At 32.4% G+C, this 21794-nt stretch overlaps 1 protein-coding gene across 10 annotated transcripts in view; it reads left to right on the forward strand.

Annotated features, from left to right (window-relative positions):
• Nucleotides 1-21482, forward strand: part of GlcT (ceramide glucosyltransferase) — a 125413-nt gene extending 103931 nt beyond the window's left edge. For 7 of the 10 annotated variants that reach the window (XM_070112746.1, XM_036369789.2, XM_036369790.2 and 4 more), the window contains 5 exons: nt 16237-16378; nt 16433-16637; nt 16706-16818; nt 20301-20756; nt 20834-21482. In XM_070112746.1, the coding sequence (XP_069968847.1) occupies nt 16316-16378; nt 16433-16637; nt 16706-16818; nt 20301-20756; nt 20834-21040 (1044 nt within the window). In that variant the 5' untranslated portion in view covers nt 16237-16315 and the 3' untranslated portion in view covers nt 21041-21482. Of the gene's footprint in view, nt 1-15200; nt 15248-15917; nt 16101-16236; nt 16379-16432; nt 16638-16705; nt 16819-20300; nt 20757-20833 lie in introns of those variants that run through there. The other 3 variants (XM_014241114.3, XM_014241115.3, XM_036369783.2) reach the window with 3 other exon arrangements.
• Nucleotides 21483-21794: the final 312 nt, after the last annotated feature.

Consider the following 21794-nt stretch of genomic DNA (forward strand, 5'->3'; position numbering starts at 1 on the left):
CAACGTTTCCTGTTGAATAATTTACCAAAATTGATATTTAACAATGCTTCTCAAAAATAAAATACACGGTTAAAGGATGTAAGACTGTGATGCTTAGTTTAGCAAATAGCTGAAGCCAAATTAAGAACAAAGTCTGTTCGCCAATCGAGAACTTTTTCGTCTGTGTTGAATGGCGTGAAAAAATTTACAAGGTTGTAAACAAATTTTACACTGTATTCTTGTTTCATCCGAGAATTATATCTGAGGTATCATTGACATTATCTTGGTGATAGAAAAATAATACGAGCGTATTTAAGTATCACTTCCGTTTACAAAACTTGTGCAAATAAGATCTTTTCGATAAAATGATTTTAATTTGAAGCTCACAGTCTATAAATTAATTTTAAGATTTTTCATGCTCTTTTGTATGGTATATCAAAATCTTCAAATTATAAACCCACGTTTTTATACGTTCTATAGCGAACCGTCCTATACCGTCCTGTTTCTGGTAAATAAAGCCTATCTAATCTCCGAAGAAATTGTATAGATCGGATGACTATAGCATATAGCTGCCATACAAACTGAACAATCGGGATGAAGTGCTTGTATGGAAAACTCTTTCATTTGACGAGGTATCTTCACGAAATTATTAAAGCATTAATCTAATCTCCGAAGAAATTGTATAGATCGGATGACTATAGCATATAGCTGCTATATTAACTGAACGATCGGAGTAAAGTGCTTGCATGGAAAATTTTTTTTTTTGACGAGGTATCTTCACGAAATTAGGCTCGAGTTATTGCTTAAGGCAACAAATTATTCTCCACAGAAATTGGTCAGATCAGATCACTATATCATATAGCTGCCATACAAATTTAACGTTCGGAATCAAGTATATGTAAGGGGCCTTTGTATTTGTGAAGGGTATTATAGCTTCGGCGCAACCGAAGTTAACGTTTTTTCTTGTTTTAATTTTTAATTCGAGTTTGCTTGAAATTTTGTGTTTCCAATGGCATCACGGCTACGAAATCGTTGAAAATGTTTCAGAGGTGCTTTGAGGAGGCTACTTTATCACGAACAAAAGTATTTGAGTGGCCCAAAGGATTTAGTGAAGGTCGTTCGAAGGCTTGTCTCATACGAGTTGCCCATGACCTCTGTTAATGACGATAACATCGAAAAAGTAAAAGAAACATTGCTTGAAAGTCCTCGAGTTGGCATCGGAGAGAAATCAGAGGATCTCAACATCTCCTATGGATCGACTAAATAGACTTTGGTTAAAGTTTGGCGTATGAAGCGTGTCAATGCTAAACGTTTACCAAAAGCCCTGAATCTTTTGAAAAGACGACGTCGAGTAGAGAGACGTGGGTTTATGAATATGACGTCGAAACTGTCCCAACAATCTAACGAATGATGTTCCAGTTAGCAAGAACCGAAAAAACCAAGTACATCGAAAATTGGATCAAACGTTGGCATCTTTGTTCGATACGCTTTTGTATGACTACGTACACATAAAAAGTTTTCGACGCGAAGCCAAGAAAAATGTTGGACAATTCTCGTCTTTTTACACTTTGCCACGCAACATTCACCATTATTATTAGAGAGAAACACTGAAATTGTGGCTTCCCCTTTGTTTTCTTCGCTACGTTGTTTTAGTATGAACAGTCACGTAAAGCTAGGTTCTATATGCAGTAAAGCTATTGCATAGAATTTTTTTATCAACTTATGCAATTATAATTATTTTTATGCATTTTTTTTTTTGATATTTATTCAAGTTACACTTTTTAAACGTGGTATCTATAAGAAAATATTTTTTCTTGTATTAATTAAATGAGAAGTTAGAATTGTTTAACTTATTTTTGTTATCTTACAATACATGTACGTTATTCAGGAATTTTTATCATTGAAAATATAGGTTTATGGTAACTGAAATAAGAAAGATAAGTTTAAGTCTTGATATTCTCTAAATATCTGGAGAATACCTTTTTAGAGATGGTCCCATATTTTGTTGTGGTTTCTTCTGGATTATTATTGATTATACTCTCGCAACTTGTTGCTACAGAGTATAATAGTTTTGTTCACCTAACGGTTGTTTGTATCACCTAAAACTAATCGAGTTAGGTAAAGCTTTTTATATATATATATGATCAGGATGAAGAGACGAGTTGATATCCGGGTGACTGTCTGTCCATCCGTCCGTCTGTGCAAGCTGTAACTTTCTCGATATCGTAAGACGGTTGGTATTGAAGATGGGCGTAATCGGACAACTGCCACGGCCACAAAACGGGCGTTTTTTCTGCAGTTAAATTTTTTTAAGTGTTCGGGGTCCTGCCCCCTAATAGGTTTAATGTGCATACCTCCTAAACCACTAAAGCTATAAGAAAATTCACTGATAACAAATGTTTTTAGTATCTCTATCGACGGTGTGAAAATGGGGAAATCGGGTGACAACCCCGTCCACTCCCCATATAACGGTACTGTTAAGAACTACTAAAAGCGCGATAAATCAAGCAAAAACGCCAGAAACATTAAATTTTATCTCTGGGATGGTATGATATGACTTAAAAGCAACTGACTTCAAAATTAGACAGTAGGCATGGCACCGCCCATTTTTAGGTGAAAACCCATGTCTTGGGATCCGCTTAACCGAATTCAACAAAACAAATGTAACATTCTTCTCATATTTCTATGTTATAGTACGAAAATGGGCGAATCAGATTACAACCTTTTTCCTCCCATTCCTTCTGATTTTTTCACTTTCCAGTATGCAAATCAAGCAATAATGATTATATCGGGGTAGAACTTTGTGTGAATAATGCGCTTAAAGTATGCCACCTTGTGACCAAAATGGTCTAAATCGAACCAAAACTGTTCAAGCCCCTAGGTAGTGAATATATGGACCCCTGTGCCTATAATCTTAAACAAGTATACCATTTGACTTTGCGAGAGTATAAAATGTTCGGTTACATCCGAACTTAGCCCTTCCTTACTTTTTTTCGTGTTTTTGTATCGCTCTGATATTTTATCATAGAAGTTGATGTTGAAATCGTCAGCCAAGATAAGTGGACATTTATTACCATTGATAATCCGATTGAAATACCTAATTTCAATTGTATTGTTCAATTCAAAGGAGATACTGTTCCAAAAGATGGGGTTACCAAAATGATAATAATGTTAGTAATATAATATTATGACTCTGAATATTGAATAATATTATGACTCTGAATATTGAATTATTTATTTGTTATTAATTAAATGTTTAATAAATTTCATATATTTATTTGCCATTAAAAAAATTGTAAACGTATATTATTTTTAAATCACCCTGCTCTTCAATTGATTTGTTCCGCTTGAGATATGCGAAAATATGCCTAAAAGTATGCAAATATTGTGCGCATACTTTGTGACCGTGTTAGGTTTATTTCCGTTACGGAATTTCTTGATTCGGTCACCGCGCTCAAGCCCGCGATAAAAGCTATACAATAGGTTAATAACATGTATGTACCTATATATAGTATTCACTTATAGTTCTGGAAAGAAAACTGGAAGAGAAAACTGCAAACCCGCAAACACAGAAAAAAGTGTCAAAAATCGCAACATAGTTCTTGTCGATTTAAAATATTTCGCAATTTTAAAAGAGTTTTCCATGACTCGCAAAATCTGCGACGATATATATGCATGCTCATACATAAACATTTCGCATAAATCAATTAGTTTACATATATGTTAGATGTAGGCAGATATACAAACATTATGGTTTATTTTCGTTACGGAATTTCTTGATTCCGTCGACGCGCTCAAAGCCTGCAATAAAAGCTATGCCATAGCTTAATAATAATGTTACTAATATTTGACTCCGAACATTGTATAATTTGTTTTTATTAACAAAATTTTGATTAAATTCCATATTTTTATTTGCCATTAAAAAAATTGTATCTTAAATATTATTATTTTTGAATCACCCTGCTGTTTCTTCAACTGATTTGTTCCGTTTAAGATATGCGAAAATACGCCTAAAAGTATGCAAGCATTTCGCTCATACTTTGTGATGGTGTTGGGTTTATTTCCGTTACGGAATTTCTTGATTCAGTCCACACGCTCAAAGCCTGCGATAGAAGCTTTATAATAGCTTGAAAAACAACAATAGTGCAGCCAGAGAATTTTAATGAATAAAGAAGGCGCAAATGTTGAATCAAATATTTTTAAGTACTAATTTGCAGTTTTTAGACCAGGGAACATAATATAACTTCGAAAAGAAAAATACACCATGCAATATGTGAAACGAGGAAGGGCTTTAAATAGACACAAAGAATTTTCTTATATGAATTATCGATACGCATGCCTATTTAGATTTACGTCTACAATATCTATGATATTTTAAAATTTATTATTATAAATAGTTGTTTGAATTGAAAAGGCCGATTATTGGTAAAACCCACATAGTTTCTGATAGAATAAATATTAAATAGATAAATTTTTAACAGATTTATATGCGTTCCGTGAACAATATGTAATAGGCAAAGGATAACAAAAAAATAGTGGTTAAAGCAAGCGCGTTCCCACTTTTGAGGTGGTTTAGGTTAGCGTGCTCAATGTGAATACAGTATTTACGTTCGAATCATGAATCTTAAATTTTATTTTGCCAGTAAATGTACTAGGCAACTCCGCAAATAATACAAGCTGTGGAAATGCGTAGGGGGACGTCACGTAATTCGAAAAAGTTTAAAACAATAACAAAAAAATAAACACTCAGTTAACGCAGTCCTCACCATCTTGTATCGGAACGCCAAATAATGAAATAAGTTCGTTGCTCGATCGAATATTGCAAGTTGAAAATTTGAACAATGAACATAAAAACGAAAATACTATACTTAAGCTACAAATTGAGAACTTAAAAAATCGCTTATACATATAGCAATATAAATTCTTCCTCCCCACCAAAGGCAACTTTCGTAGCCGAAACCACGAATAAGAGATCGAAAAACAATAAGAAACGCAAGGCAGATTCTTCGTCAGATGTATCGATTAATGTCTCCAAAACCAGAGGATAAGGCTCAAGAAAAATAGGAATACATGTAAGCCATCGCCCTCCGTCATTTATAATAAAACTTCAACCAACCTTTGTTGCGCTCCTTGATAAATGCAAAAGTCAAAAGTGCATATACTCTTAAGTTTACTGGCTCAAGTTCTTGTAAAGGCGAGGACTGCGTGCCCCTTTCAGACAGCTCTGACTATAGAATTCTCACAAAAAAATTAAATGAATCGAATATTTCGTGTTTCTCGTACGCGTTATGATGAAAGGCCTTCTTCAATCTTGTGAGCCTGAAAGCACTGTCACTTATCTTCAAAAACAAGGCTTTAAAGTTACGGAGGCCATAGATAAACTTCATTACAAAACAAAAAATTCCTTAAATATGTTCATTGTGTGCTTCGAATCTATGAAAAACATCGAAAAATCTATGAAATTAAACACATTTTAAATACTGTTGTCAAACTCAAATACTATTGTCAAGCCATCGAATCTTTTACCGAAGTGCGAATCTGTCAGTCGTTTGGTCACACTAGAAACTATTGCTAAAATCACCCTGCGAACTATAGGGGTTATGAAGTGGCAAAATAACTTCAAAACTTAAAAAACGCGTCCAAAAATATAAAGAGGCTTATCAGCTAATATACATACACTATTTAGAAAAAAAGTCTCCGCTCACCAATCCGTGGAATGTGTTTCAATAAAAATATTAATAAAATATATGCGTTTTTGAAGTTCTTTTCAGAATATCAGTTGCGCATGCTAATAGCATTACAGTCGCCAAATTTCATGGAATTCCTATGTGCGTTTGCAAAGTTAACGGCATTTTTTGAATTCTACTAATGGAGAATAAGCAGTAAAAGTAAACGCTCACTGCTTATTAATTAGTTTATTGTAGTTTCTACGCGTTTAAGACCTGCTAATTTTTTGTGCGTGGTTGTCAATAATACAAATTTAGATTGTCGAAGGAAAAATCTGCAATTTGTGAGTAAATTTTTCGAATTATTCAGCTTTAATCGAAATGAGTGCAAAAGGCAAAGAAATAAGTGTTGATGAACGCAAAATAATATTAAAATTAGGGAAGGACGGTAAAAGAGGAGGACAGTAAAAGTCATCAATGCGTTACGTCATCAGGACTTTCAAAAAAACCGAAATTATTACTTCAAAGCCCCGATCTGGACGTCCGACTGATCGGGTAACACGCAAAGTTGTATCCTTGTAAAGGTTAATCTGCGTTTAACCGCTTCCCAAATAGCAGAAGATGTAAAAATACGATTTAAAAAAACAAACCATTAATTTCTTTAAAAAACCGTATGAAGCGCATTGCATTCGCAAACGAACATATAACCAAGCCTATTCTGGAAATCAGTTTTACAATATGTTACCGCTGAGTCTAAAGTTGTTAAATATTGAAAATAAAGCATGCACAAAGAACTGATTGGATTGTAGACACTGATATTTAAAAATACTATGTTTTCTTTTGTTTTTCTTATAAATGACATTTGTTATTAATAGATTAGTGCTTAATTATAATAAACTAATATTACCAGGCCTATGTACAGGTGTTTTGTAACACGTCTATAGGTGCAAACTTTGTATGTAATATGTACTTTGTATCCTGGGATAGAAAAAGATTGATTTAATAACACAAAAAAAAATTTTAAATCTCTTAATTGGTCAAACTTTTATTTTAGTTCAAAAGATTTTGTACCCAGTGAGCGGAGACTTTTTCTACCTAGTGTAAGTAAGAGTGTAGCTACAGCTGAACTGAAGGAATGTACTAAAGCAAACAAGCAATCTGGAAAACCCTCATTGGCCAGCATAGTTAAAGATACAAACCAAGTTCAACAACATACGCCTGAAAACCAAACAAATTCGAATGCCGTTAATGGTATTATCGGCAATATTTCTTTGATTCTCAACAAGCTTAATAAACTAGAAGAGCAAAATAGATTTATATATAAACGTCTTACTCAACTAGAGCAAAAGCAAAATGAAAATAGGGTGCAAAAATGAAATCCATCAAAATTATGACATGGAATTCTAATGGTTTACTCAAACATAGAAATAAATAGAGACCTTACTCCATCTTGAAAAAGTTGACATTTGTCTTATATCAGAAACTCATTTTACAAATTATACTTTCGTTAAGTGTAAAAACCACAAGACGTATTGCTCCAATCATCCAAATAACAACTCGAGACGTGGCAGTGCCGTAATTGTTAGAGATAATATTCACCCCTTCGAAGAAATGAATATCAAGCTAAGACCATATCGGTTGACTCAGGTTTTAGAAAAATAAGTATTACTGCTCTATATAGCCCACCTAGACATAATATTAAAACGGTTCTATATACAGAGCTAATTTTAAACCATCATGGTAAATTCATCATGGGTGATGGCTTTAACGCAAAACACTCACAATGGGGCTCAAGAGTTACAACAACAAAGTAAAAGAAAGTTACCTGACCTGATAGACTTTTTCATCATCCGGCAAATATCCAAGGACTTCAATATCGTGGAATATAGCTTGGACCTAAATTCAGACCACTCACCAGTATATATAATACAATATAATCCTAAATGACCATTTAAAAGAAACCGAGCTACCGCCATATCTTTCAAACAAACATACGGACTAGGAGCATTTTAAAGTTATGCTGGAGAAAAATATAAATATTAAAGACAAAATAGCAACACCAGAAATTGTGGAATATAAAGTCGATATATTTAAGAAAATTATTCAAGAATTTTTACTACTGTTTTGAAACAAAAATGCTTTTATACTAATAACCCAGCAGGCATTTGGGATCTCATAAAGAAAAAGATAAAACTGCGTAAAAATGGGCAAAATATGCAATTCTCTCAATATAAAACAGACCTGAATAATTTACTTGTAACTAAGCTTCTGAGCAACAAAATCAAAGAATTTAAAAATCAAAACATTTTAAACAATCTCAAGAAACTTACAACAAACAAAAATACAGACTACTCTCTTTGGAAAGCTGTTAAAAATATTAATATATAAGAAACTCAATTTTGTCAAATCCTCCTCTAAGAGAGCCCATCGGGGCCTTGGTAAAAAGCGGAAGTATTTTCCGAAAAGTTAGCTAAAACACGTAGTACTCACGTTCCAAGATACCTTACCGCAGCTGGAAGCTTCGCAATATGAAAGTAAATTCAACGAGCACTAACAAAGCTTACATCGATAATAAACGCTTGCCTAAACCTCAGATATGTGCCAATGTCATCGAAGGTATCCGAAATCATTGTGACGCAAAAACCTGGGAAAAGCGCACATGAAGCATCGTCAGATCGTCTCATTGTGGCCTATTTTGTCTAAGCTACTTGAAGCTGTCATTATCGGAAGACTTGTAAACAAACCAATTCATCAGTTTGTATTTATATCTCAACATTCTATAATCGATCAAGTACATCGCATAACAAACATAGTAGAAGATGCGATAGAAAATAAGAACAACAGCTGTTTTTCTAGACGTATATCAGGCGTTTGATAGAAGGTAAGACTCCTTCTACCACAGAATCTAACTGGTATTTTTGCCTCTCACTTAAGCAATCGCCTCTTCAGAATCAAACTGGGACAAGCATTTACCGCGCCACAGCCAATAAAAACAGGTGTACCTCAAGGAGATTTAAGCCTAAATAGAAAGAGCACACACAAAAAAAGTTGCAGAGCTAAACTTAAAATATAACAAAATAAGCTGGCTAATCGGGAACAAATCACCGGTAACAACACAAAATAAATTTTAATATATAATCAAACACTGAAACCAATCTAAGTACACGGAATTCTCTCTGGGGATGTTTTTAGAAAAATTATAAATGCCACATGTAACATACGCATATCGAACCTACACCGTGATCTTCGTATCAAAATGGTCCGCAAAGTTATTCGCGAAATGGTATCGAAACATGCAATAAGGTTACAGTTTCATATAAACGCTGAAGCCAGAAAACTAGGAGAATGTAGAAGTAGCATGTGAAGACTTAATCGTACAACGTTTAAAGACTTTATAACAAATATTATATTATTTAGTTTCTAAAAAAAAAACTTCATAAAAGCGCTTGTAGTTTTATCTTATATATTTTGAAAAATATTGCTTATTAGTATAATTCTTTTTACTCGCAGTTAAATGAAATGTAAAACCATTACTTACTTATTACGTTACAAAAAACAATTGCCACAAAATTATATCAGCCATTCCTTTTATTAAATTTATCAAATTTTATTTGGAAAAAATTAGTATTATTTTTGTGTGGATTTATATTATTACGTAAATATTATTATATTAGGAAAACAAACCCTTCAATGTTTCAATATGTATTCCTCCATACAAATCGATCGCTATTATTAGTAGTCTAGCCTCAGCTGAAACGCCTCTGTTCATGGTGGTTTTGTTCATTATAGAAATTGAGTTATGACAATATGTTCAAAATAACGAAATGACAACTTTTCCGACAAACATATATGAATACGAGCTCGCATACATATTGACGCCGAATCGTGCGCAGTGCCTTGTTATTGAAAAATGACTTATGCTGCTTTTGAAGTAATGCGATTACCGATTGGGCTGCATTTTTTAGCGGCGAAATCAAAAAAAATGGACTAAATCGGAAAACTATGAAATAATGATAATAAGTAAACCTATAAAAGCACTATATGGAGTGTGTTTAGAACTCATAGAAGTATTAAAGGATTTATTATAAATGGCAATTTTATATAAATTTTATAATAAAACTAGAGGATCCTGTCCACGCGTTGCTGTGGCTAAGGTATACATTAATTATATACTATTCAATACAGTAAAATTGTATTTATGAAATGAAACGAAAACGTTAATTCCAATGTACGAATAACCAAGCGGATCACTTCCAAAGTTGGAAATGATGAATACTAATTTCCTTCGATTTGTTATTAAACACAAATAAACATTAAATGTTTTATGTTGATTTTTTTATTTTATTAATTTTATATTCAAATATGAAACAAATGAGTAATTTTCGAAGTTGTTAGTAGATAACGTTTGAAATAATGAAAGAGGTTGATCGTTCTTAATTTTTAACAATAATATTTGTAGTTTTTGATTATAAACATTTTCAAATTCAATTAATTAAGCTCTATTTGTATCGTATGTTCTAACAGTTGGAAAACGTGGTAAGAGAACCATTTCTCCATTAAATTTTCCAGTCAAAATAGTTGCTACAATAATATTTCTTGTAATCTCTTTGATTTTCGAAGTTGTACCGTTGCATAATTGAGGTGAATTGAAATGGCTCTGAATAATTTTCAACCAAAGATTATTTGATGTCATTCCATAAATCTAGATAATTTAGGTTTTCATTCACATTAACAACAGTAGCGAATTATTTAAAATTTTGTGCTATCCCCTCATCAATTTAAAGCCAGACCGGTTAAGCTGTTCATAAGTTATAATATAAATATTGTAGCTAACACTTCATTTCGAGCTTCACGTTGCTCATCAGTTTGATTTGCTCTTATATATCTTTGACTTGAGGTATTTCGAGTTCTGCGGCCTAAGTTTGTACGTCTGCTTGGTGACATTTTTAAAAACTAAAATCCAACTGAAAATAAAAAATTACTCCCTTATATTTCTGTTTAACCGTGTATACCAAATTTTAATATTGTGTAGTCATCAAAAGTTACCAAAAATCAATATTAAGCTGCGAACTTACCGTGATTAACAAACACTTATTAGCAAACAACAAACTTCTTAGTCTTTAAAGCAAAACAAACTTTATCAAAAACTAAATAAAATTATTGTTAGCGCTATGTTAGATGATGTGTGTCAGATTACCACAGATTACTTAATAGGTTATGCGAAATTTGTATACTGCGTTCTGAAATCTAACACATAGTATACGTATTTTATTATTATTAAATACTTACATTAAAATGAAATCATCACTGGTATTATTAATATTACCGTCAAAGTCGGTACATTTAATTGTGGCGAGTAATTTGCAATTATTAGTAAATTAGTGCGATATAATTTAATTAGTTAACCACATTTCCGAACAAACGATGCTCTTTCAATATAGTCTATGGCTGTGAATGATGATGACATTCGTTACGCGCGCTTTTTAAAATATGCAAAATTAGATGTATTTCTTCAATCTTTCTGAGACATTTTCTTGATATTTTTTTCCGTAAGAACTTTCTACAGAGTATTAGAAAACCACAAAAAAAAAACAACAGCCTCAAGTTATGGCGTGACAACGGAAAACGGGTTTAATTTTTTTTTATATATAGATGCCATAAAAATCACGTTGTCACTTCATCGCTGTGATTAAGCAGCTCTCTGGCAACAGGAAAATGCGTGGAGATGGTAGGCTTTTCAATGACTGTTAAATTGAAATTCGGCTTGTTTGTTCATTTTATCTAAAGTTAATTGCGAGAAGGAATTCCGTATGAAAACGAATTATGATTGACCAGGCGAACAGAAAAGAGAGCGCAGTGCGCAGTTATGAATGAACGGACTTTGCTCTGTAGACTATGGGCGTTCCTTATGAATGAATTTGTTGCCGTTGTATTATGAAATATTTAGAATATTGCATTCCGCAAGCCTGGTCGATGATGGTGCGACTGCGCTTTTTTTTTGTCGCTTGCGCAAAGGTTTAATTTATTTCAAATGTCATATTGAGGGATATATGTATGTACTTATGCATATGTAAGTATATGCAAATATATTTGTGCATGCGCATGAAAGGCAACTTCGAAAATAATCACATACAAATTGGACATTTGAAACAAATAAAAAATTATAGCTGATTGAGTTCACACATTATACTTTCTATTCAGATAATTGAAATCCTCTTGAAAACACAATTTGTGGATTGTGGAACCAAAGTCGTTCTGACCGACATTGTGTGTTTTCGATGAGTTTTCATTGACAGTTCAGACATCTATTTGTTTACATTTGTTATGTACCCTACAAGAATAGTGACGGTCATCTGATGAGTAATATGACAGTCATAGCTGAAAAAATTTTGTCAGAGCGTAGAACAAAGTTTCTATCATTTTCTTAAGATCCTTGTGCAAAAACTGATGTAAACAAACGTATGTGTGTGAGTTTTCATCTTTCTTTAACACATGGGTATTCGGAATTGATTTACTACAAGTATATATCTATACTGCTCATTCTCATGACTTTTTCGGAGTCATTGCTGACCATAAATCCATCATAGCTGAAAATTGTTATGACTGAAACGCTATCTAAAGTGAAAAATTATTTTGGGCAGTAGATAATATAATTTTTATTTCTTTAATAAATTTCAAACTTTTAATCAAAATTAGTTATAATAATATACTTAAATATAAAAAGGAATACAACAAAAAATATAATAAAATATGAAAATATAAAAATAAATTTTCTCCTCCTCTCAATAGCTCTGCGTACGTCTTTCTCTAATCAGTGGATAGTTCTGATCTTAAAAATGCAAATTTAAATTAACAGTACTGACATATCAAATGTGAGTGTATTGGTGAACCCATCAGCAGTTTATTGTAGAGTACGTTTAGGCCAATTATGGAATGTAAACAAATTGTCAACTAACATTTAGGGCTGGCAAAATATGTCTTCTAATAATATCGAATAAACTAGAGCAGGCGCCGATTATAATGAGTGGAATGTAAGTTTTCAAGGGGTTTTCAGCGAAAACTGTGTTTCCGTTTGACAGATTTTGTATGGATGAAAACACAAATTTTCGCGTGAAATTCTCTTTTGTCTATGAAAACACGAATTTTGTGTCGGTGCGAACATAGTATAAGTTCAAATCCTATCACAGATATTTTTATACTCTCGCAACATGTTGCTACAGAGTATAATAGTTTTGTTCACCTAACGGTTGTTTGTATCACTTAAAACTAATCGAGTTAGATATAGGGTTATATATGTATATATAAATGATCAAGATCAGGATATATAGATCATCTGGTATACAGGATCAAATTAGGGAGTGGCATGTGCAGTTTAACAATTTTTAAAAAGTGGGCGTGGTCCCGCTCCTAATAGGTTTAATGTGCATATCTCCTAAACCACTAAAGCTATAATAAGAAAATTCACTGGGAACAAATGTTTTTAGCACCTCTATCGACAGTGTTAAATCGGGTGACAACCCCGTCCACTCCCCATATAACAGTACGGTTAAACGCGCCAGAGATATTAAATTGCATCTCTGGTATACGATGACTTTATAGGAACCACGTTCAAAATTAGACAGTGAGCGTGGCACCGCTAACTTTTAGGTGAAAACCCATATACATAACATTCTATTCGTATTTCTATGTTATAGTGCAAAAATGGGTGAAATTGGATTACAACCACGCCTATTTCCCATATGACACCATTTTAAATTCCATCTGATTCTTTCAATTTCCACTATACAAATCAAGCAAATAATTGTATCGGGGTAAAACTTTGAGTGAATAATGCGTTTAAAGTATGCCACCTTGTGTCCAAAAATTGTCTAAATCGAACCAAAACTGTTCAAGCCCTTAGGTACTGAATATGTGGACCCCAGTGCCTAAAACTGACTTATTACCGAAACTATCGGTCAATGTGTTAGATATATAATTGAAATTCATATAATAAATCGTGTTGTCATTTAATAACTGTGGCAACAGTTCTTACTCCTAATTATTTAAATATATAAAGAAATCTCAAACGAGTATACCATTTGACTTTTTGACGAGAGTATAATATGGGTTACGTCCGAACTTAGCCCTTCCTTAATTTTTTTAATTTTTTTTTTTAATTTCATAAACTTTTTTTTAATAAGTGATATTTTAATTCAGTTTTCACTATTATTTCCCTCGTCATATACATTTTCTTCCCATAAGTCAATTCCTTTTCTTTTTGTTATTTTAACTCTCAAATTGCATTTAAATTGTAAACAAAGAAGGAAAAACATTTGTTAAACCATGAAATAACCTTAATTTATGGTTAAAAGGCTTAAGTGAGATTAATAGAATAATACTGCGGGGCAATATTTGAGCCAGTCTTGAATCAATACTTTTATCTATTGACAACATAATTGAAAATTAAGTGGATGATTGAGATGGGTTGTGATTGCGATGTATCCAGAGTATTTTCTTTTACTTGTACACTAATACGTACTATATCACCACTGTACAATGTAAAAAACTATTGGCAGAAACATCGTAATCACAACGCGCTTTAATCATTCACTTCATTTGCAATAGGGTAGGATAAGTTGAAAATATTTATTTACATATTGTACAAAATATATCTCCAATTTAATTTCATAATCGTCTCACTATAATTTAATAAAAATACATCAGAACTGTCCATATGAATAAAAGGAATGTAATACAATAACTTTTTTTTTGAAACGGTACTTTTCGTTAATTGCATATTTTTTTTCTTTTCCTCACCGGCTCTTAGGTTGCAATGTAGGGGTGTTACCGATCTTATTTGGGTGTTTGGTTCCCCAGGCGACTATTTTCAGCCATTATTATAGACAATTCTAAATCAATCTACTTAAAATAATTTAGATAAATATTTTAATTTAAAATTTATTAAGAAATATATAAAAATCTGGTACAATTCAGGCACACTAATAATAATAATCAAAATAATCTATTAAGCAACCACAGAACAACTAATAACAGGCTTTAGAATCTGACTCCTCCATATGTTGTGTTTGAAGGATTTATATTAATAAACGGTACCACATGAGATAAAATTATTAAGTCGTTTATTTATTAAGATATGTCATTGACACACAACTTGTCCGTCTGGACTCTCTACACGTTCTGACTCAGCCTTGATGTTCGTCTTAACACAAGCCGTGTTGAGCGCCATCTACACAATTAACTTTCTATTACAACACCATCGTTGCATATGAAGATGTTAAAGAGCATCAACATTATTTGTGATGCGTGATTTTCTCTGTCGTTGCGCCTCGACTGCCGGTTTAATGCGTTTCAAAACATGATGCAATGTCAACATACATACAGAACAGTATACTTTGTCCTATGCATTGCAATTGACGTTTTCGAAGACAGCCTTTATTAAACTAAAATTTCTGGCAAAAGAGACGGGGTGACGGCCGTTTGTTTGTTTTAAATACTAGAAACACCAGATCTCACTAAACTAACATCCCAATAATATAATATTATCTGCGTTATTCGCGGAAGCAATTTTCCATGAAGAACCCAATTTGCGGAATAACTGGAAGGTAATATTACTGTTTATAATGGTGCCTATTTTAGAAACCAAAAATAAAAGGACGCCATAGGCTAATTCTCAAAGTCATACCATTATTTTGTCTTCTGCCGCTACAACAACAACAACACGAAATTAAAAATACGGCTAACAATATGAAGTCAGGCTTATCATGTTGTGCACTAATATAAATTATGTGATCGTGATATTGTTAATAATTGTAAACTTATTGTGAATCCAAGTAGTATGAATAAACTATTTGACAGTCCTCAATTATGTGATCACCTCTGTATTGCAATGGTTTAATATGTCTTACCGATATTTCCCTTCTCGGAAGAGTAACGATATCAATGGCGCAGTTATATAAAATTGCTTAGTGTTTAATGTTCGCTTATGACGTTAAACTATTTCTTACAGTGCATCGTTAGAATTAATTAACCTGCTGACATCATCGATAAACAATAAATTGTAATTGAGAGAGACAATGTATAGTGTGAAGAACATGGATGCCAGAACAAAGTCGAATTGACGAAAAATTCCCAGAATTGACTAAACAACGAAATTCGTAGTTGTCAGAATGTTTGAGTAGCGAAGTTTTGTTACTGATCTACTATATAAGGGCTTCCAGATTGTGCAGCAGACACAAATCTATTCAGAGTGTTGCGGTGTAAGGATCAAATGAAATATAAGCAAGAAGTTGTAAGCTCGGATAATAAGTAACAAAGCGTTAAGTTGTTGGATTAGGAATAAAGTTAAAATAATTTGGGACTTTTATATAACAATCAAGTGATCGAACTCAAGAATCAGTTTCAAAGTAGACAATTTATCGAGAAATCCGTTACAATTGCTATATCAATGGGTGCTAGGTAATATACAAGGAAAAAACTTATCTTTGCTTGTAGACACTGATAAGTAGATAAGAAATACTAAGATATATTGATTATGTATACACCGATAACTATATATGTATATAACTATATACAAATTACATACAATTTTCAGAAAATTTAAACTCCACAAGAAGTCGTCTAAATGTCACAATGAAACCCCTTTGCCTGCAGTTTCTATATTAAAACCACTAATGGGCATCGATCCGAACTTGGAACACAACCTTGAATCATTTTTTACAATGGATTACCCAGTGGTATGTTTAATTAATATATTTATGATAATATCTCTCAATTTGTTTTTGTTTTAGTATGAGTTATTATTTTGTATTGAAGATAGTGTGGACCCCGCTGTAAGTACTGTGCATAGCTTAATGACTAAGTATCCACAAGTGGATGCTACTTTGTACATGGGTGGTTCAACGGTTGGTGTTAATCCAAAAATTAATAATATGCAGCCAGGTTATGCGGCCGCCAAACATGAACTGATCATGATTTCGGACAGTGGTATTAAAAGTAAATTACTTGTAGTATAACCAATCAAACCATGTACATGATTTTGTTTTGTCTAATTTTTGTTACAGTGAAGAACGATACTCTTTTAGATATGGTAAACAACATGACAGAGAAATATGCACTTGTGCATCAAATGCCATTTACATGTGATCGCGAAGGATTTGCTGCCACATTTGAGAAGGTATTAATTCTTTAGCTATTTCATATATTAACCTATATTTTAGTATTAAGACACGTATACATGCATATTGTCGGTTTATATGGGTCTTAAAAGAATATGAACATCATTATTTGTTTTAAAGCTAATTTCGATATAAAATATTCCTGAATGCTTGAATTATGTATTATAAAGAGAATGAGTTAGTTGGAATTTAAAATGGTATTGTGCGGAAATAGACGCGTCCGTCCGTGGTTCGCCTTTTCAAAATAATCTGCAAAAACAGTTAGATTACAGCGTTCAAATAGTTGTTGAGGAATGAAATTTTATTTAAAAGTTCGACGTTTGAAATGATTCATATGTCAGCCTGTTATATTGTAATTAATAATAAGAAGCCAGTGATTACCTTTCTCCCGCCCAAGAGACGTGAGGGTCGCAATCCTCATACGTGTGGAATAAGCCGAGACATAAGAGGCAGAATAGATCTAAAATTACTCAGACACAGAAACAAAAATCTCACCAGCTAAAACTTAAAATTACACTTTAATAAATGTTTAAGGTTTTATTTATTAAGGAAAATAATTTAGTTTTTTCAATGTTGAAAAGTGAGTCAGATAGAACTACAAAGTGCTCAATAAAGGAGTTTCACTATTAATATTGTGCCAGGTATTATTGCCCTACGAATGTACAATGTAGAAAGATTTTAAAGTTATAAACAACTAGTGTCGACTTAATCTAGAATTCCAGTCCGGAAATACTCTAAGGCAAAAGTAAAAGTTGTTTTGAACATTGATATACTCGTCAGAATTGATTCGGTAACAAGGATCTCATACCACAGAGACGTATTCCAATATAGGGTCTGCATATAATAAAATTGTTGAGTAGTCTATTACATGAGAAATACCGTTAATAATTAACGGGAACAAGTAAGGAAGTGCTAGGTTCGGATGTAACCGAACATTTTATACTCTTGCAGCTTTCAAGGATCAAATCCGGAGAAATACCTTCAGGTATTGGCAATATTAAAAAGCCAATTTCATTTATATTGAGCGCTAAACCATTAATATAACTTTATAACTTATAAGAAAACGTGTCCACTTAATTTTGTTAAAATATCTCACAACTAACTAAACGAACCACCTGACTAACCTAAACGAAGTCAGGTGGAACGTCGGAAATCATTACGTAGGGTATATTAGGGTAGGAAGGACTGATTGCATTAGTGCTTGAGAGCTTATTTTTAAAAAATTTTATACACATATAAATATAAACATATATATGGAGGTTAAAACAAGTTTTCGCTTGGTTTTATTCATTTTAGGCACAAATATACACTATTATTAAAAAAACAAGAATTGCCAATTTCATGTTTTAAGTTGTCTGTACAAGAGCCAAAGTCTAACTATTTCCGCAGTATGCTTCGGGTCATTATCTTGTTGGAACCAAAACGTCGAAGATAATCTAAGACTCTCTGCACTTTGTTTCAAATTGTTTTTTAAAATGTTCAAATAACCCTATCCATTGTGGATTCAATAAATTCAAGCTGACCCACACCACCAGCCGCCATGCAACCCCACACCATAATTCCGCCACCTCCCTGCCTATGTTTACTTGTTCTTACACTAAAACCCCGTTATCACAAAAATGAAAAGAGTAATATACATTTTTGTTTTTAAAATTTGAATTTAAGAACATAAAGAAGAAATACATGTACAAAATTTGAACTGAAGTACATATTTCCATTGTGTTATTACTTCGTTTGAATGTTTAGAAATAGTGTTAAAAATTTCAAAAGGATCGATGCAGTAGTTTTGAAGTTATGAGAACCACTTTGAAAACGTGAGTTGTGGGGAAAACACTTCTTGTTTTTTTTTGAAATCTGATGTAAAACGTTCACAAGACAGATATAAAAAGACTTATACTCAAATATTTTGCTCCAATCGACTTAAAATTTAGACACAACATTTTTGAGATATTATTCATATAAAACAAAAAAATTCGAAAAAATTTTAAAACTTTACTCCGTATTCAAACCAAACAGTTTTTCAAACAATAGAATATATAGATATTCAAAAAACAACATGCGACATAGGTATGAATAAAGGTAAAAAAACTAAACAAATACAAATAGAAAAAAATAATTCAAAAACAATATTTGCACACACTAACAAATTGCAATGGTTACATAAATTAACGTAGCAACAATACACTATGAAAAATGACTCATCACATAAGACAATTAAATTTAAGAGCACAAATATACTGAGCTCTCAAATGGATCACGGATAAAACTCGCCTATGAAAACTGTTTAAATTAAATAAAACTAAAAATTCACAGAACCATAACTTTTTGAACTTTAATGCTTGAAGTGTTGCAAGACAATCACCACACGTTTTATAATGTAGACCATTACTTTTAAAACCTTACAATCCCTTTGCGAGGTATCACACTTGTGAACAGATTTTATTTTGAACAATACTGACACGCGAGCCTGAAATAATCCAAGAGACTGATCGCTGACAGATTTAAAATATTCTGTTTTTATTTATTTCAAATTGCTGTTAAATAATAAGAAATATTAAATTGTCGTTGAAGCCTAAGAATAAACACAATTTTCCACAATTATTGCTTTTAACTCATAAACCGAGATATTAAGAGGGTTCCCTATACGTGTTAAGTTAGATTGGATGTAGATGTGTACATTTTCACATAAAAGCTAAATAGCTGAGTCGATTTAGCCATGTTCGTCTGTCTGTCCATCTGTATACACGCGATCTGAAATTTTGCAGACGTCCTTTTCTCCTCAAGGAAAACCGTCGATATCTGCCACTATATTATATAGCTGCCATACAAACTAACGTTCGAAATCAAGTTCTTATTTAGAAAACATTTTTTTTAATAAGATATCTCTACGAAATTTGGCATGGTATATACAATCTCCGAACAAATAGTTCAAATCGAACCACGATAGTATATAGCTGCTATATAAACTGACCGATCAAAATCAAGTTCTTGTACTGTTAACTTCTTTATTTGTGAAGGATATTATGACTTCGGTGAAACAGAAGTAAACTTTTTTTCTGGTTTTAAATTTTTTTTTTCAGTTTTTTAATATATTAAAGTTATTTATAAGTAACATTGTGTATTAAATTTATAAAAAGTGTAAACCATTAATAACTTAACAACTAACAGTATTCGGAAGATAATATTACAAAATGTCTATAGATTCATCATAGTCCACAACACCGATTTCAAGTCGTCATCAATGTTAAAATATTGGCAAAGAGTTGCCAGGTATCGTAATTGTATATAGATATTTGCTGGAGCAGAATGTAATTGTATATAGATATGTTTGCTGGAGCAGAATGTAATTTAATGCCAAAAAATTTATGAAATGTTAAAGACCTTTCCTATCCTCTTATCTGCGGAATATAATGATGCGGTATAATAAATAAAACTGACAGTTATTCAAACATTCAAAATAATGAAGGATTTTCCTTTCCAGATTTTTTTTGGTACGGTTCAATCTCGCATATATCTATCCGCTGATTTATTGGGCATCAATTGTCACACTGGAATGTCATGCTTGTTACGCAAATCTGTGATTGAGGAACTCGGTGGTTTAAGAGCATTTGGTTGCTACTTAGCTGAGGATTTCTTTATTGCTAAAGCAATAAGAGACAAAGGTTGGAAAATGCGCATAAGTAATCAACCTGCAATGCAAAATAGTGGTATTTGTGATATAAGTAGTTTTCAAGAACGGCTCATACGATGGGCGAAACTACGCGTAGCTATGGTTCCGACAACAATACTTCTTGAACCTCTCTCTGAGTGTATGGTGTTGGGTGCTTTGGCATCATGGTCTGCGGCGATACTATTCAATTGGGATCCGTTAGTATTTTACTTAGTACATGTACTGACATGGTTTTTATCCGACTGGATATTACTTTCTATTGTACAGGTTAGATTTATATATTTAGAGGTTAAGATTTTATATATTTTATAACTAACACTTACATTCCATTGTATACATTTTAGAATGGATCATTATCGTTCCATAAGTTTGAATTTGTTGTTGGTTGGCTTTTCAGGGAAATAAGTGGGCCTTATCTGTTCCTGCATGCGCTTTGGAATCCAGCAATAAGGTGGCGTAGACGAACTTATAAGCTGCAATGGGGTGGAATAGCGTATGAGTTGCCGACAGGCAATGTAAATTTGAGTACAAAACGTTTACTAGTATCATAGCATAAGTTAACAAAACAGAGTTATCCACATTTAAAATCAAAGTTAGTGTTTCTGTTATTGGTTTTTGTTTAGGAATATTCAATTATTTTAAGGCAGGGTGTATATTTCTTCAACTTATCTTGTATTCCAGAGAGTGTGCTATATATGCATATGTAGACTAGTTGTAATTGTCAATATTTTTTATAATAATTAAATGTACCTTAAAAATAAAGCATATCTTTCTTTACGATTTTTCTTAATAATAACTTATAATTTTATAGTTTAGGTTGGAAATTTCACCCTCAGCTGACATAAATATACGATTTTACGAAGAAATAATTTTTACTTTTAATTTCATTAAAATACTAGTAAGAAAAAAATATACAGGAAGAATTATATACTTCAATTTTAAGATCAAGTTTTGTATTAAACATTTGTAATAAAAATATGATATATTGCTACAGCTATTTTCGAGTTATTTTTTACAGTATCTCCTTCGCCAATGACGCACAGAGTGTGAACTACTCGCATTACAGTTTTTAATAATGCAAATATACTATATTTAATAATAATAGTAACCTTCTACTCTGAAATTTATTACAGTTTTAGTGAAAAAAGATCTTTCTAAAAATTTGAACTATGTGTTGTAACAATACGAGCAGAATGATGAACCCACTGCTCTGAAGGGTCACAAGTTACCGGCACTTTGATAACCCTTCGTCGCTATATACCTACACACATTGTAAGTCTAAAATCGTATTAAATGATGATCCCA

Source organism: Bactrocera oleae, chromosome X, assembly GCF_042242935.1.
Source record: "Bactrocera oleae isolate idBacOlea1 chromosome X, idBacOlea1, whole genome shotgun sequence".
Taxonomy (NCBI): Eukaryota; Metazoa; Arthropoda; class Insecta; order Diptera; family Tephritidae; genus Bactrocera; species Bactrocera oleae.